Below are 16,534 nucleotides of genomic sequence, written 5' to 3' on the forward strand. Positions count from 1 at the left end.
TTCAAGCTGTTGATAATCAAAATGGCTGCCATACCATGCCCCATTAGTCAACTTGCTGGCACCAACAGGACTGGCTCCTGTAGCGGTTGGTCAGACCAGTGCATCCCCCAGTGACTGCCCTCTAATCTAGCAGAACTCTGTCCCTCCCAGGCCCTAATCATCACCTCAACCCAGGGCTTGCTGCCCCACCTGACAAGCCAGCATAGTGCAGCACAGAAAAAAACTGCTGTCCTTAAGGGCCACAGACGGCAGTGTATCTCAGTGTGTTACATAACATAACAATGTGTACCCTTGAACCATTTGTTTGCCATCCGATACCAACTTACTAACTGCAGCACCCTAATTTCTGTTACCGCCTGAATCTCTGCCTTGTTGTGCAAACTCACTTGCAAAACACAGGCACAAACAAACTGATTACAGTTCCATTATCCACAAAGTGAAGCTAACCAGGCTGCACTGTACTACCAGGGAAATTACATTTTAATGCAAACTTGGCTTTATTATAAATCTGTGCTTAACCTTTCAAAGGTTGCGCTAAGGTATGCGATTTGGCTTTTCTTTTCTTTTTAATATTGCTGCTGCTGTAACATTGCTGACACTAGCTATACATTGTCTGTTTTCTGCTAGTCCACCACCACCCCAGCTGTTTGATTCTGCTTTTTGTTCCCGTTAGGGGGATTTGTATATCTCACAGTCAAGCCCCCCCAGGGAGCGGCCCCATAATCTCATAGGTATTGACAGTGTCGAAGGCCGCTATTGGGTGTAACCTACATTGAGTCAATTAGGACCTTGTGGGGCTTGCTAATTCCCATACACATCGCCCAGCTAATCAACATAGTCAGCAGAGGCCCGACGCGTGCTGGAGAGGGACCCCCGTGGGACCCCTGTCTGGACACCTCCACCCCCTTTATTTTAGGGAAAGAGGGGCATAATGACAGCCCATTAACTCTGTAATCACTGTGTTAAGGCTTGCACACATTGCACCGAATGTGGATCTAGTGTTCGTCTGCCGGTCGTTCAGCGTGCTGTGTTTTTAGGGACCACCCGCTGTAGACGTCTGACTACCGAAATTTTTCATGCGATTCTACATGTAAAATTGGTGCGCAAATTATGTTCAGAGGTCCTAAGTACTCTCGGCTAGAAAACGGGTGTCTGAGCCCTTAGTGTCACTCAGTGGTGTAAAGTACTTAAGTAGTCATTTTACTTCAGTCATTTTTTGGGGGTATCTGCGTTGATTTTATACAGCAAGTGTCTAATTGGGCCATCATTATAGAGTCAACTACTCTGTCACAGTATCATTCCCCCTCTCCTCCCACATACACTGTTATGGGCCCAGCCAAGCACTGCTAGGCTGTCTATTGGCATGTCTTTCTGTGCAGTCAGGGGTGATACGGTTCATTGGCTCCTACCATTATTACAACTTCCTCTCCAGCTGTCAAGGAATAAGATGATAGAAGGATCACGATGTTACCAAAAATAATAAATAATTAGCTGCATGTCCATGACGAGCGATTTTATGGATGGGGTAAAAGCTAACAGTAGCGCGTATGCGATTCAATAACAAAATTTGCTTTTGATTAAGTGTCAAGCGTATTTAAAATTATGCTTTTTTTGTAACATCTACATTTTAGCTCTGTCAAAATGAGACCCTTTATAGTTAAGATGGACAGGTATCTGTTATGTTTTGACTGTTGGGATAGAAACAAACCATTTTCTATTACAATTGTTATGATCCAATCAGGGTTCTGTGTTATTGGAGGAGCCAGCCGACAGCCCTGCCCCCAGCCCCGAGAACGGCACCACGGAGGAGTTGTCCCTCCCTCCTCCTCTTCCTCCTCTCCCGCCCCCCCTCCCCATCAGCAACCCCACCCCGGCACCACCTCCTCCCCCACCACTGCCCTCGGAAATGCCCACCTACCAGTACAGCCCTTCCTCAAGCACCAACCAGCGACGCCCCTCCTCCTCTTCAGGAAGTGAGTGCCCACTGCCGCTACCTTTTAGCTTTCTCTCTTTTTCTTTATTTTGCTTTCCTCGCTTTCACTTTCTATTTTCACTCACCCTTTCTTTCTGACATTGTGCTTATTTTCCCCTTATGACTGCAGTGCATTCTGAATAAAAAAAATGTCATGTTACATTAGCTACTGTAGTTTAAATTGTTTATTATATATACATTTACATTACATTTACGTCATTTAGCAGACGCTCTTATCCAGAGCGACTTACAGGAGCAATTAGGGTTAAGTGCCTTGCTCAAGGGCACATCGACAGATTTTTCACCTAGTTGGCTCGGGGATTAGAACCAGCGACCTTTCGGTTACTGGCACAACGCTCTTACCTGACCATTGCATTTCACAGATGGCTAAACCTGTGCGAAGTGTCAATAGACTCCTTCTCCACTCCCCCTGATAGTGCAATTATTCCTGGAAAGCTGAGTTGGGGCAGGCACAAATGGGAACAATGTTATCTCATTCTGTAGAGACAGAGAGATGAGTCTGGCCTTACCGTCCCAGATAACTGATTACAAATGTATGCCCTTGCTCAGGGCTACCGTTACCTTGAGAACCGGTTTAGTGTTCAGCCATTTCCTTAATTGCCCCCCTCTCTCTCTGCCTTGACAGACTGACACTACCTGACATGGTTGCTCTTCGCCATGGTTGCTCGTCGGCCCTGTCTGCTCCCTCTGTTCTAGTTACGAAGATGGTTATTTTCTATGCTTTGGGGGGAATTTGAATTTGGGGAAATGTTAAATTGAGTAGTTATGCTCTGCCCCAAAGCTTGCTTCATCAGGTGGATGTCCAAGAACTAGAACTTTGCACTAGCATTTTTCAATAGCGTTTTGACCATAGAATGCAGATGTTGCTTGTTTAGAACTGTCCTCAGGTAAGAGGCCGACAAATTGTTCCATTCCAGTGCTTTGGGGATCTATGACGTCAGCCTCTATAGTTTTATCTCTATGGTTTTGACTTTCTCATATTTGATTTGTCCTCTTGAACTTGAAACTCATCTGTCTTCTACTAACAAGCTCTCTTATTCCTCCTCCTTCAATTGTGTTCATGGTCCCATCCCTCTCCTCCCCTCCGGAACACCTGCTATCTGGCTGTATGTGTCTACCCCTTCTCGCTCTCCTCCTCTTATCTCTCTCTCCACTGCTGCCTCTCCAAGGCGGAGCGTTTCTGTCCCCCTCTCCTCAGCCAGAAGGCGGCCCACTCAGGGTGATGAAGAGTAAGTACTGGGAGCTCCAATTCAATATGACTTTATTTATCCCCTCATGGGCAATTAAGTCGAGTCTCAAATCAACATCCTCGTCCTCCCTCTGGACAGATGTCCTGTCTTTTAACGAGACAAACCGTTTTCTTTCTTCCTCTCCTTTCTTTCACATCCACCTGCCATGATGCTTGTCTCACTGTCTGCCTGCTTGAGACTGTTTGTCATTGTCGACACAGTCTGTTGGGCAGAAAACTACAAAACAAAAGTGGTCAGAGGCTGTATCCTGGTTAGTTGGTTGGTTATAAAGGGTTAATAAGAGTCACATAAAAGTAATAATAGATTGGTGTGGAACAAAGAGACCAGAGAGCTTTTTTAAATGAGGTCTGTGCAAAGTTTAGGGTGTTGAAGAAGTATAGACATATACAGTATTACAACATTAACAATGTCTACACTGTATTTCTGATCAATTTGATGTAATTTTAATGGGCAAAAAAATTGCTTTTCTTTCGAAAACAAGGAAATGTCTTAGTGACCCCAAACTTTTGAACGGTAGTGTATGTATGAAACATACATAGTTAATCTGTCAAATTAATGAGGTGAATGTGACCTGTAACTTTTTGTTTTAGAATAGATGATGGGCCGTGAGGGTGCCTTGGAGCTGAAAGGGGGTCTGCTTCTTGATCTCGCCTTATGTCAATGGTCAGGCTGGCTGTGTGTGTGTGTGTGATCAGGCTTCTCATTGGGCTAGGCTGCTCATTAGCTTGCCTGACTGAGATCTCTCCCTCCTTCTAATCTACTGGCAGTGCCACTGTGAGCAGGGGTGAGGAGGGGGTGGGGCTGGAGGAGGCAGGGTGAGGCAAACCGCGGAAGGGGGGGTAAGGCTGGATCTTAAATCCAGGCCCAGTTTGGCAAGCCGCTCGCCGTCAGGGCCAATTACCACTGATTCCTTAGATTTCTCCCCAACTACGATGGGTCCTTTATAGACGGCTGCTCTCTTTTCTCTGGGCGGAGAGGGAGAGGGGGAGAGCGCAGGAGGGAGAGAGAGGGGGGAGGAGGGGGAGTAAGAAGGAGTGGACTGCATGAAGCTTTGCCCCGGTTTCTCTGTCAGCCTGTTGCCGTTGCCTCACAGCAAGTTGGGTTTTTGCCTCCCCGGCAGGCAGGAATGAATGAATGATCCATAGTGTACTGGATCGTCAAGTTGAGAGGACTTTCATACCTTAAACTCAGGTGATGTATTTATCCTACTGTTTTATTTGTTTGGGGTGAGCTTTATGCCTTGTCTGTCATTGGGATGTTAAAGATATGACCTTTTGGTGTCTTAGAAAAGGTATAATGAGTCTAGTTATTTGGTTGTGTGAATTCTATTATCATATAGTTTAGTGTTTGACCTGTTGATTGAGTTGTCAGTCTGATTTGGTTTTAAGAGTTCAGGCTGCCCTGTTGATTTTACCTTTAATTGTTAATGTTATTTGAATACGTTTGTGTTATCTAAACTGAGTTAGTTGGTTTGCTCTTATTTGTCAGTGAAAAAAAAACGCACTGAGTGTACAAAACATTAGGAACACCTTCCTAATATTGAGTTGCACCCCATTTTGCCCTCAGAACAGCCTCAATTTGTCAGGGCATGGACTCTACAAGGTGTCGAAAGCGTTCCACAGGGATGCTGGCCCATGTTGACTCCAATGCTTCCCACAGTTGCCAAGTTGGCTGGATGTCCTTTGGGTGGTGGACCATTCTTGATACACACGGGAAACTGTTGTGTGTGAAAAACCCAGCAGCATTGCAGTTCTTGACACAGTGGATTTAACAAGTGACATCAATAAGGGATCATAGCTTTCACCTGGTCAGTCTGTCATGGAAAGAGCAGGTGTTCCTAAGGTTTTGAGCACTCAGTGTATATACACAGTACATACATTATAGTCACTTAACTAAGTGCCTTTGCCATATTTAAAAAACACTTTACTTGTTCAATATGACAGGCATTGCATAAGTACGTTTCTCAGGTAACTCAATAATTGTTTCATAACTGTCTTGTGGTAATGGACATTGTCACCATTGTCACTTGATTCATTCTTCAGACAAATCACCTGTTGGCATTGCAGGATGTGTTGCCTATTCATTTCTTTACCAGAAAGAAACCCTCTGTTTCTCCACTGTCCTTTACACCCTTACAATGTCCAAACAAAGTGCTTTTGTTCCCCAGATTTAACAATAAAAACCGGAATTAATAGCAGACCCGATTTTAGGGCACTATTGTTGTAAAGAGATTAGGGCTCGTGGCAGCGCTACGATTTTTTTGTTTTACACAATGAGCTGTTACGGACACTTGCTAGAGCATCCCTAATCTGTGCATCTTGATTGTTTGTTCCAGTTTGGTCGTGTGAAATAATTTGCTGCAGCATTTTCTCAGTAGCAGCATATTGGCAGACAGTGTCAATCTATCTCTACATTAGCTCTAGAGTGGTGCAAAGTCTTGTTCTTTCCCTTGGAGCTGCACTCACAGATTATTTGCAGATTTGCCTAAATATATCATCCGGTGCACATGACCCATCTGGCCAAAATTGTTTTAGCTTAGTTTCCAAACCATATGATCATTGGAGATTAATTGAATAGAATGCGAAAGTGGAGGCTCCATTGTCCTATCACAAGGCTGTTATTTTACTCCAAGTGGAGCCAAGCAGGCACTCTAAAAATGATACCATAAAAACAGCATCAAGACTCCTCTCTGCACTCGTCTCCCCTTTTGTGTTTCACACAGGCCTCAGGTCAGTATTGTGTCTGCCACCGACCGACGGGCAGATGAAATATTCAACACCCAGGTGTCTCTGCCAGTGCCCAGTGTCAATCGCCACCAAGTCTCTCGCTCTCCCCCGCTCTCTCTCTCACTCTCCCATCTCTCTCTCATTCTCACTCTTCTCTCCCCGACCGATAGGCAGATGAAATATTCAACATCCATGTGCCTGCCAGTGCCCAGTGTCACTCGCCACTAGGGCTGTGGCGGTCACAAGATTTTGTCAACCAGTGATTGTCAAGCAAATATGTGCCGGTCTCACGGTAATTGACCGTTAATTAACATAAACACATTTAGCATCTCCTGGCTTCCACACACAGCCTACAAGCCACTGATGCAGACCTTTGGAACATCTACATTTTTAAAGTCTAATAAATCCATATAATATAGCCTACAACTTCACAATAAATCCATTATTTATTTTAGACAGGTCTAAAGAAACATGATATGAAGAAAATGTAGTCTATTTCAGAAGAACAAAATAGCATACTCTGAGTTGTCCTGATCTGGCTATGCCATATGGCTGTGGGCTACACTCATTTAGCAGACAAGATTTGCTTAGAATTCCGTGGCATTATTTTATAGTATGAAGAAAAAATTGAACAAAGCTGAATAAAATAGAAAGGATATTTTCTGCAAACAATTTGAGGGAGTGCGCACATGCGGCTATTGTGTTGAGCGGTTAACAAAGAAACAGGTATTCCTATATGCTTAATTTAGTTATTTATGTTACTTTAGTTGTGATACAAACGTTGGGTTATATGTTCAGATTTTCAATACATTCTAAGGCTGCATGATGCGACTCTAAAGATGATTTGAAAAAAGTTGCATGAAAGGCATGAGCTCTGCTTTGTTTTTTGTGCAGGATGTTCACATTCATCAGTCTCTCATTCACAAGTTGACAAGCACTTGATAATGCCTTGAATTTCCCGGCGGCATCCCCTTTGTGTGGCCGTAATGCCCCCTAAAAAAATCCTTGCCTTTTGCGGCCAGTAGCCGTTTTGCCCTTGGGCTGAATATAATAATTTGAATTCCCTTCTCCCTGCGTGCTCCGAGGCACCTCTCACTCACATGGCTCTCCGTCACGTGATTGGGTTTTTCTCACAGGCTACAAGTGAAGACAGACACATCGGGGACGCACTTGTGCGTGTCCTTATCCAATTCCGAGGCGCATATTGAAGAAATTGGAAGAACTGTTGACATTTACTTTTCGCCAACCAACAGGATGAGTAGGCCTAACGAACAGCAAAAGCACTAGCCTATGTCAATCTACTATCCCCCATAGTACAAAAGTTGACCTATTATTTTCTGTGCGAGAAATAAATATTCCTAACATAGTCTGGGACAGTTGTGGGATGCGATAGATCCCAAATTAATACAACCCCTAGCAACAAAAAAACATTTTATTACGCAATGAGGCTGACGCAACAGATCAGAACATTTATTTTAAAATGTTAAACAATTAGGCTATTTCACATTATAAGCGCTGCAATGCGCACACGGCAGTATGCTATAAGCGCGAATGTTCCATTAGCGGGAAAACACCATTATCTAAAGTGACCGCAAATGCAATTATGCATGTAATGTTTTTATTATAAAGGTGTATTTTTATGGTGAAAATGATCTTCCCCAAACTTGAAACTCACACGATGCATATGTATGCCAGTTAGGCTCTACACTCATTGTAAAGCGGATTAATGTGCTTCATTTTAAGAAGTGATACAAACCTTTAAAAGAAAGTCGCTAAAAAAAGTGATGCATTGTTTCTTGCCTTACGCTGGGCATCATTCACAAGTGATAATATACACTACTGGTCAAAAGTTTTAGAACACCTACTCATTCAAGGGTTTTTCTTTATTTTTACTAATTTCTACATTGTAGAATAGCGTTAAGACATCAAATGTATGAAATAACACATATGGAATCATGTAGTAACCAAAAAAGTGTTAAACAAATCAAAATATATTTCATATTTGAGATTCTTCAAATAGCCACCCTTTGCCTTGATGACAGCTTTGCACACTCTTGGCATTCTCTCATCCAGCTTCACCTGGAATGCTTTTCCAACAGTCTTGAAGGAGTTCCCACGTATGCTGAGCACTTGTTGGCTGCTCTTCCGTCGCTCTGCAGTCCGACTCATCCCAAAACATCTAAATTTGGTTGAGGTCGGGGGATTGTGGAGGCCTGGTCATCTGATGCAGCACTCCATCACTCTCCTTCTTGGTAAAATAGCCCTTACACAGCCTGGAGGTGTGTTGGGTCATTGTCCTGTTGAAAACTTTCAAAGTTCTTGAAATGTTCCGTATTGACTGACCTTCATGTGTTAAAGTAATGATGGTCTGTCGTTTCTCTTTGCTTATTTGAGCTGTTCTTGCCGTTATATGGACTTGGTCTTTTTCCAAATAGGGCTATCTTCTGTATACCTCCCATACCTTGTCACAACAAAACTGATTGGCTCAAACGCATTAAGAAGGAAATAAATTCCACAAATTAACTTTTAAGAAGGCACACCTGTTAATTGAAATGCATTCCAGGTGACTAGCTCATGAAGCAGGAATGAGAGAATGCCAACAGTGTGCAAAACTGTCATCAAGGCAAAGGGTGGCTATTTGAAGAATTTCAAATATAAAATATATATATTTTTTGAAATAAAGAAAACCCCTTGAATTAGTAGGTGTTCTAAAACTTTTGACCGGTAGTGTATATGTGATTAGGCTTATATTGTCACCATCACACTATTCTTGATTTAATCTTGTCTTTACAAATCTTGCCACCAAGTCTCTCTCTCCCCACTCTCCTAACTCTCTCTCCTCAATCAATCAATCAAATTAATTGTCACAAAGTGCTTATACAGAAACTGAGCCTAAAACCCCAGAGAGCAAGCAATGCAGATGTAGAGGCACAGTGGCTAGGAAAAACTCCATAGAAAAGCAGGAACCTAGGACGAAACCTAGAGATTAACCAGGCTCTGAGGGGTGGCCATCCACTTCTGACTGTGCCGAGTGGAGATTATACTGTAAAAGTACATGGCCATATAAGGCCAGATCGTTCTTGAAGATGTTCAAACGTTCATAGAAGACCAGCAGGGTCAAATAATAATCATAGTGGCTGTAGAGGGTGCAAGAGGTCAGCACCTCGGGAGTTAATGTCAGTTGGCTTTTAATAGCCGAGCATTTAGAGGTCGAGACAGCATGTGCGTGGAAGGGTCCGGTGAACAGGTCAGGGTTCCATGGCGGCAGGCAGAACAGCAGAAACTGGGTCAGCAGCACGACCAGGTGGACTATGGACGGGGATAGCCAGGAGTCGTCAGGCCAGGTAATCCTGAGACATGGACCTAGGGCTCAGGTCCTCCGGGAGGGGAGCGAGAGATGGGCGAATTAGAGGGAGCATATCTAAGATCACACAGGACTCCAGATATGACTGACCCTAGCCCCCCGGCACATAGACTATTGCAGCATAGATACAGTAGACTGAGACGGGGGGTTGGGGGACACTGGTCCCGTCCAAAGTTACCCCCGGACAGGGACAACCAGGCAGGATATAACCCCACCCACTTTGGCAAAGCACAGCCCCCACACCACCAAAGGGATATCAAGAGATCAGAGACAAGGCCGAGTATAGCCCACAAAGATCTCCCACCGCACAAGCCCGAGGACAGGAAGGATTGAGAAGCGCGAGCAAGCCAGTGACTCAGCCCCCGTAATAGGGTCAGAGGCAAAGAATCCAAGTGGAGATAGGGGAGCCGGCCAGGCAGAGACAGCAAGGGGGGTTCGTCACTCCAGTGCTTTGCCGTTCGCCTTCGCACCCCTGGGCCAGATTTCACTCAATTATAGGACCTACTGAAGAGATTGAGACTGAGTCTGCGTCTCTAACATAGATCGGCAGACCATTCCATAACAATTTAGGTCTATAGGAGAAAGCCCTGCCTCCAGCTATTTGCTTAGAAATTCTAGGAACAATAAGGAGGCATGCGTCTTGTGACCATAGCATACGTGTAGGTATGTACGGCAGAACCAAATCGGCAAGATGGGAAGGCGCAAGTCCATGTAAAAATGCTTTGTAGGTAAGCAGTAAAACCTTGAAATCAGCCCTAGCCTTAACAGGAAGCCAGTGTAGGGAGGCTAGCACTAATATGGTAATATGATCACATTTTTGGATTCTAGTCAAGATTCTAGCAGCTGTATTTAGCACTAGCTGAAGTTTATTTAGTGCCTTATCCGGGTATCCGGAGAGTAGAGCATTGCAGTAGTCTAATCTTGAAGTGACAAAAGCATGGATGAGCTTTTCTGCATCAACTTTGGACAAAAAGGTTCAGATTTTTGCAATGTTACGAAGATGAAAAAAGCCTGCTCTTTAAATATTTTGTATATGTTTGTTAAAGGAGAGATCGGGATCCAGAGTAACACAGGTCCTTCAGTTTTATTTGAGACGACTGTACAACCATAGAGATTCATTTTCAGATCTGATAGCAGACCTAGGACCTAGAACTATCATCTCTGTTTTGTCTGAGCTTAAAAGTAAAACATTTTACGGCATCCACTTCCTTATGTCTGAAACACAGGCTTCCAGGGTAGGCAATTTGGGGGTTTCATCGAAATGTACAGCTGTGTCGTCTGCATAGCAGTGAAAGTTGACATTGTGTTTCTGATTGACATCACCAAGAGGTAGCATATATAGTGAAAACAATAGTGGTCCTAGAACGGAACCTTGAGGAACACCGAAACGTACCATTGATTTGTCAGAGGAAAAACCATCCACAGAGATGAACTGATATAATCTAAACCAAGCAAGAACTTGTCCACGTAGACCAATTACGATTTCCAATCTTTCCAAAATAATGTGGTGATTGATGGTGTCGAAAGCAGCACTAAGGTCTAGGAGCACGAGGATAGATGCAGAGCCTTGGTCTGACGCCATTAAAAGGTCATTTACCACCTTCATGAGTGCAGTCTCAGTACTATGATGGGGTCTAAAACCAGACTGGAGCTTTTCATATACATTATTTGTCTTCAGGAAGGCAGCTTTTTCAAAAAATGTTGAGAGGAATGGGAGATTAGATATAGGCCTTTTTGGGGGGGGTGGTCAAGGTTTGGATTTTTCAGGAGAGGCTTTATTACTGCTACCTTTAGTGAGTTTTGAACACATCCGGGGGATAGGGGGCTGTTTTATTATGTTCAACATAGGAGGGCCAAACACAGGAAGTATCTCTTTTAGTAGTTTAGTTGGGATAGGGTCCAGTAGACAGCTGGAAGGTTTAGAGGTCATGACTATTTTCGTGAATGTTTTGAGAGATACTGGATTAAAAAACTTCTCCATTGATCCTAGGTCCTGGCAGTTCTGTGCAGACTCAGGACAACTGAGTTTTGGATAAATATCCATATACAGTTGAAGTCGGAAGTTTACATACACTTAGGTTGGAGTCATTAAAACTTGTTTTTCAACCACTCCACAAATTTGTTAACAAACTAAAGTTTTGGCAAGTCGGTTAGGACATCTACTTTGTGCATGACACAAGTAATTTTTCCAACAATTGTTTACAGACAGATTATTTCACTTATAATTCACTGTATCACAATTCCAGTGGGTCAGAAGTTTACATACACTAAGTTGACTGTGCCTTTAAACAGCTTGGAAAATTCCAGGAAATGATGTCATGGCTTTAGAAGCTTCTGATAGGCTAATTGACATCATTTGAGTCAATTGGAGGTGTACCTGTGGATGTATTTCAAGGCCTACCTTCAAACTCAGTGCCTCTTTGCTTGACATCATGGGAAAATCAAAAGAAATCAGCCAAGACCTCAGAAAAAAATAGTAGACCTCCACAAGTCTGGTTCATCCTTGGGAGCAATTCCCAAACGCCTGAAGGTACCACATTCAGCTGTACAAACAATAGTATGCAAGTATAAACACCATGGGACCACGCAGCCGTCATACCGCTCAGGAAGGAGACGCGTTCTGTCTCCTAGAGATGAACGTACTTTGGTGCGAAAAGTGCAAATCAATCCCAGAACAACAGCAAAGGACCTTGTGAAGATGCTGGAGGAAACAGGTACAAAAGTACAGTGAGGGGAAAAAAGTATTTGATCCCCTGCTGATTTTGTACGTTTGCCCACTGACAAAGACATGATCAGTCTATAATTTTAATGGTAGGTCTATTTGAACAGTGAGAGACAGAATAACAACAAAAAAATCCAGAAAAACGCATGTCAAAAATGTTATGAATTGATTTGCATTTTAATGAGGGAAATAAGTATTTGACCCCTCTGCAAAACATTACTTAGTACTTGGTGGCAAAACCCTTGTTGGCAATCACAGAGGTCAGATGTTTCTTGTAGTTGGCCACCAGGTTTGCACACATCTCAGGAGGGATTTTGTCCCACTCCTCTTTGCAGATCTTCTCCAAGTCATTAAGGTTTCGAGGCTGACATTTGGCAACTCGAACATTCAGCTCCCTCCACAGATTTTCTATGGGATTAAGGTCTGGAGACTGGCTAGGCCACTCCAGGACCTTAATATGCTTCTTCTTGAGCTACTCCTTTGTTGCCTTGGCCGTGTGTTTTGGGTCATTGTCATGCTGGAATACCCATCCACGACCCATTTTCAATGCCCTGGCTGAGGGAAGGAGGTTCTCACCTAAAATTTGACTGTACATGGCCCCGTCCATCGTCCCTTCGATGCGGTGAAGTTAGCAGAAAAACACCCCCAAAGCATAATGTTTGACGGTGGGGATGGTGTTCTTGGGGTCATAGGCAGCATTCCTCCTCCTCCAAACACGACGAGTTGAGTTGATGCCAAAGAGCTCGATTTTGGTCTCATCTGACCACAATACTTTCACCCAGTTCTCCTCTGAATCATTCAGATGTTCATTGGCAAACTTCAGACGGGCATGTATATGTGCTTTCTTGAGCAGGGGGACCTTGCGGGCGCTGCAGGATTTCAGTCCTTCACGGCGTAGTGTGTTACTAATTGTTTTCTTGGTGACTATGGTCCCAGCTGCCTTGAGATCATTGGCAAGATCCTCCCGTGTAGTTCTGGGCTGATTCCTCACCGTTCTCATGATCATTGCAACTCCACGAGGTGAGATCTTGCATGGAGCCCCAGGCCGAGGGAGATTGACAGTTATTTTGTGTTTCTTTCATTTGCGAATAATCGCACCAACTGTTGTCACCTTCTCACCAAGCTGCTTGGCGATGGTCTTGTAGCCCATTCCAGCCTTGTGTAGGTCTACAATCTTGTCCCTGACATCCTTGGAGAGCTCTTTGGTCTTGGCCATGGTGGAGAGTTTGGAATCTGATTGATTGCTTCTGTGGACAGGTGTCTTTTATACAGGTAACAAACTGAGATTAGGAGCACTCCCTTTAAGAGTGTGCTCCTAATCTCAGCTCTTTACCTGTATAAAATACACCTGGGAGCCAGAAATCTTTCTGATTGAGAGGGGGTCAAATTCTTATTTCCCTCATTAAAATGCAAATCAATTGATAACATTTTTGACATGCGTTTTTCTGGATTTTTTTGTTGTTATTCTGTCTCTCACTGTTCAAATAAACCTACCATTAAAATGATAGACTGATCATTTCTTTGTCAGTGGGCAAATGTACAAAATCATCAGGGGATCAAATACTTTTTTCCTTCACTTTATCTATATCCACAGTAAAACGAGTCCTATATCAACATAACCTGAAAGGCCGCTCAGCAAGGAAGAAGCCACTGCTCCAAAACCGCCATAAAAAGCCAGACTACGGTTTGCAACTGCACATGGGGACAAAGATCGTACTTTTTGGAGAAATGTCCTCTGGTCTGATGAAACAAAAATAGAACTGTTTTGCCATAATGACCATCGTTATGTTTGGAGGAAAAAGGTAGGAGGCTTGCAAGCCGAAGAACACCATCCCAACCGTGAAGCACGGGGGTGGCAGCATCATGCTGTGGGGGTGCTTTGCTGCAGCAGGGACTGGTGCACTTCACAAAATATATGGCATCATGAGGAAGAAAAGTTATGTGGATATATTGAAGCAACATCTCAAGACATCAGTCAGGAAGTTAAAGCTTGGTCACAAATGGGTCTTCAAAATGGAAAATGACTCCAAGCATACTTCCAAAGTTGTGGCAAAATGGCTTAAGGACAACAAAGTCAAGGTATTGGAGTGGCCATCACAAAGCACTGACCTCAATCCTATAGAAGATTTGTGGGCAGAACTGAAAAGGCGTGTGCAAGCAAGGAGGCCTACAAACCTGACTCCGTTACACCAGCTCTGTCAGGAGGAATGGGCCAAAATTCACCCAACTTGTTGTGGGAAGCTTGTGGAAGGCTACCCGAAACATTTGACCCAAGTTAAACAATTTAAAGGCAATGCTACCTAATACTAATTGAGTGTATGTAAACTTCTGACCCACTGGGAATGTGATGAAAGAAATAAAACTGAAATAAATCATTCTTTCTACTATTATTCTGACGTTTCACATTCTTAAAATAAAGTGGTGATCCTAACTGACCTAAGACAGGGAATTTTTACTAGGATTAAATGTCAGGAATTGTGAAAAACTGTGTTTAAATGTATTTGGTTAAGGTGTATGTAAACTTCCGACTTCAACTGTAGACTGATGGGGCAGCAGTGAGGGCTTTTCGATATTGCATGGTACCGTCTTTTCAAGCTAGTCGAAAGACTTCCAATTTGGTGGAGCGCCATTTCCGTTCCAATTTTCTGGAAGCTTGCTTCAGGGATAGGGTATTTTCTGTATACTATGGAGCTAGTTTCTTGTGACACATTTTTTGTTCGTTTCTAGCGGTGCGACTGCATCTAGGGTATTACGCAAGGTTGAGTTTAGATCCTCGGTTAGGTGTTTAACTGATTTTTGTACCCCGACATCCTTGGATAGGTGGAGGGAGTTTGGAAGGGCATCAAGGAATCTTTGGGTTGTCTGAGAATTTATAGCGCAGCTTTTGATAATCCTTGGTTGGGGTCTAAGCAAATGTTTTGTTACCATTGTAAACGTAATAAGATGGTGGTCCGATAGTCCAGAATTATGAGGAAAAACATTTAGATCCGTAATATCTATTCCACGGGACAAAACTATGCGTGGCAATGCGTGTGTCCCGAGACATGTTGGATAAAACCCACCGAGTCGATGATGGCTCCGAAAGCCTTTTGGAGCGGGTCTGTGGACTTGTCCATGTGAATATTGAAGTAGCCAAAAATGTGAATATTATCTGCCATGACTACAAGGTCCGATAGGAATTCAGGGAACTCAGCGAGGAACGCTGTATATGGTCCAGGAGGCCTGTAAACAGTAGCTATAAAAAGGGATTGGGTAGGCTGCCTAGATTTCTCCCCCCTCTCTCTTTCGCTCCCATCTCTCTCTCGCTCTCGCTCTGCTCTCTCTCTCCCCCTGTCTCACTTTTCCCTTCATTTTTTTGTTCTCCACAGGCAACAAATCTTTCAACATGATGTCCCCCACCGGAGACAACTCGGAGCTGCTGGCCGAAATAAAAGCAGGGAAGAACCTGAAGCCCACTCCACACAGTAAAGGCTACACCACCGTCTTCTCCAACAGCGGCCCGCCGGGCAACAACGTAGGTGGCTTCAATACCGACACAATAGGTATAGGAAAGGGAAAGGGGGATACCTAGTCAGTTGTACAACTGAATGCATTCAACTGAAATGTGTCCGCATTTAACCCAACCCCTCTGAATCAGAGAGGTGCGGGTGGCTGCATTATTCGACATCCACGTCATGTCAGATGATATGTTAATTGTAGCAGACACTTTATCCACACTTCACAGTGACTTATGATTCACATATTCTGTATGGGTCAAATGCTAACTCCAATTTAAGTCAAATTTTCACTTGCTTTGGTGTCAATGGGAGAGACTAAGTGAAAATTAGACTTAAGTAGAAGTTAGGATTTGCCCCTAAGTACGTATTCAAGGAAAAACATGTTACAAGCTCCAGCATGCTGTTACCATGCTCCAACCAACTGAGCCATCAGAGTGGATACTGTAGTATTAGCAAAGCAGTTTGACTCCTGGAAAATGAGGTTCAGTAATCTTTGTTGGAGGTAATATGGGATCACTAGTCACTTAGCCCTTCTTAAAAGCGACATTCAAAAAGCATTCTATCATTTGGTCTGTTGTTGTTGACCATAGAAATGTTCAAACAAACTATGCCATCATATCTACTTACCAACGCAGGAGTTAGTGGTTGTAGCCAGAGTAGAACAGTAAGACACACCCCCTTTGACGTTGTCCAATAGTGCTCGTCTTACTACTGAATGTGGGAAGAGCAAGAGCCAAAACACAGAAATATTAAAACCAAAGATATACTTGTGAGTGAATCGGGATATTTTACCTCAGACAGTAGTAGAAGTAGTCAGAACTGAGTATTAGGAGAGACCGTAACTTCGTTTACACTTGTCGACTGCCAACATATAATCATTGTTTGCAGTAAGCCGAGGGAAATGGTTATGTCATTATAACCAGGTTGTAGAGCTAAGACTGGAGGTAGTTGTAGTCAATATCCACAAGGCTGCTGCTGGATT

At 43.5% G+C, this 16,534-nt stretch overlaps 1 protein-coding gene across 2 annotated transcripts in view; it reads left to right on the forward strand.

Moving 5' to 3' along the window:
• Nucleotides 1-16,534, forward strand: part of espn (espin) — a 110,738-nt gene that overhangs the window by 62,782 nt on the left and 31,422 nt on the right. The window contains exons 9-11 of one of the 2 annotated variants that reach the window (XM_041846058.2): nucleotides 1,742-1,973; nucleotides 3,163-3,222; nucleotides 15,424-15,569. In XM_041846058.2, the coding sequence (XP_041701992.2) occupies nucleotides 1,742-1,973; nucleotides 3,163-3,222; nucleotides 15,424-15,569 (438 nt within the window). The remainder of the gene's footprint in view (nucleotides 1-1,741; nucleotides 1,974-3,162; nucleotides 3,223-15,423; nucleotides 15,570-16,534) is intronic. The other variant, XM_045207172.1, reaches the window with a different exon arrangement.

Source organism: Coregonus clupeaformis, chromosome 24, assembly GCF_020615455.1.
Source record: "Coregonus clupeaformis isolate EN_2021a chromosome 24, ASM2061545v1, whole genome shotgun sequence".
In the NCBI taxonomy this organism is placed as follows: domain Eukaryota; kingdom Metazoa; phylum Chordata; class Actinopteri; order Salmoniformes; family Salmonidae; genus Coregonus; species Coregonus clupeaformis.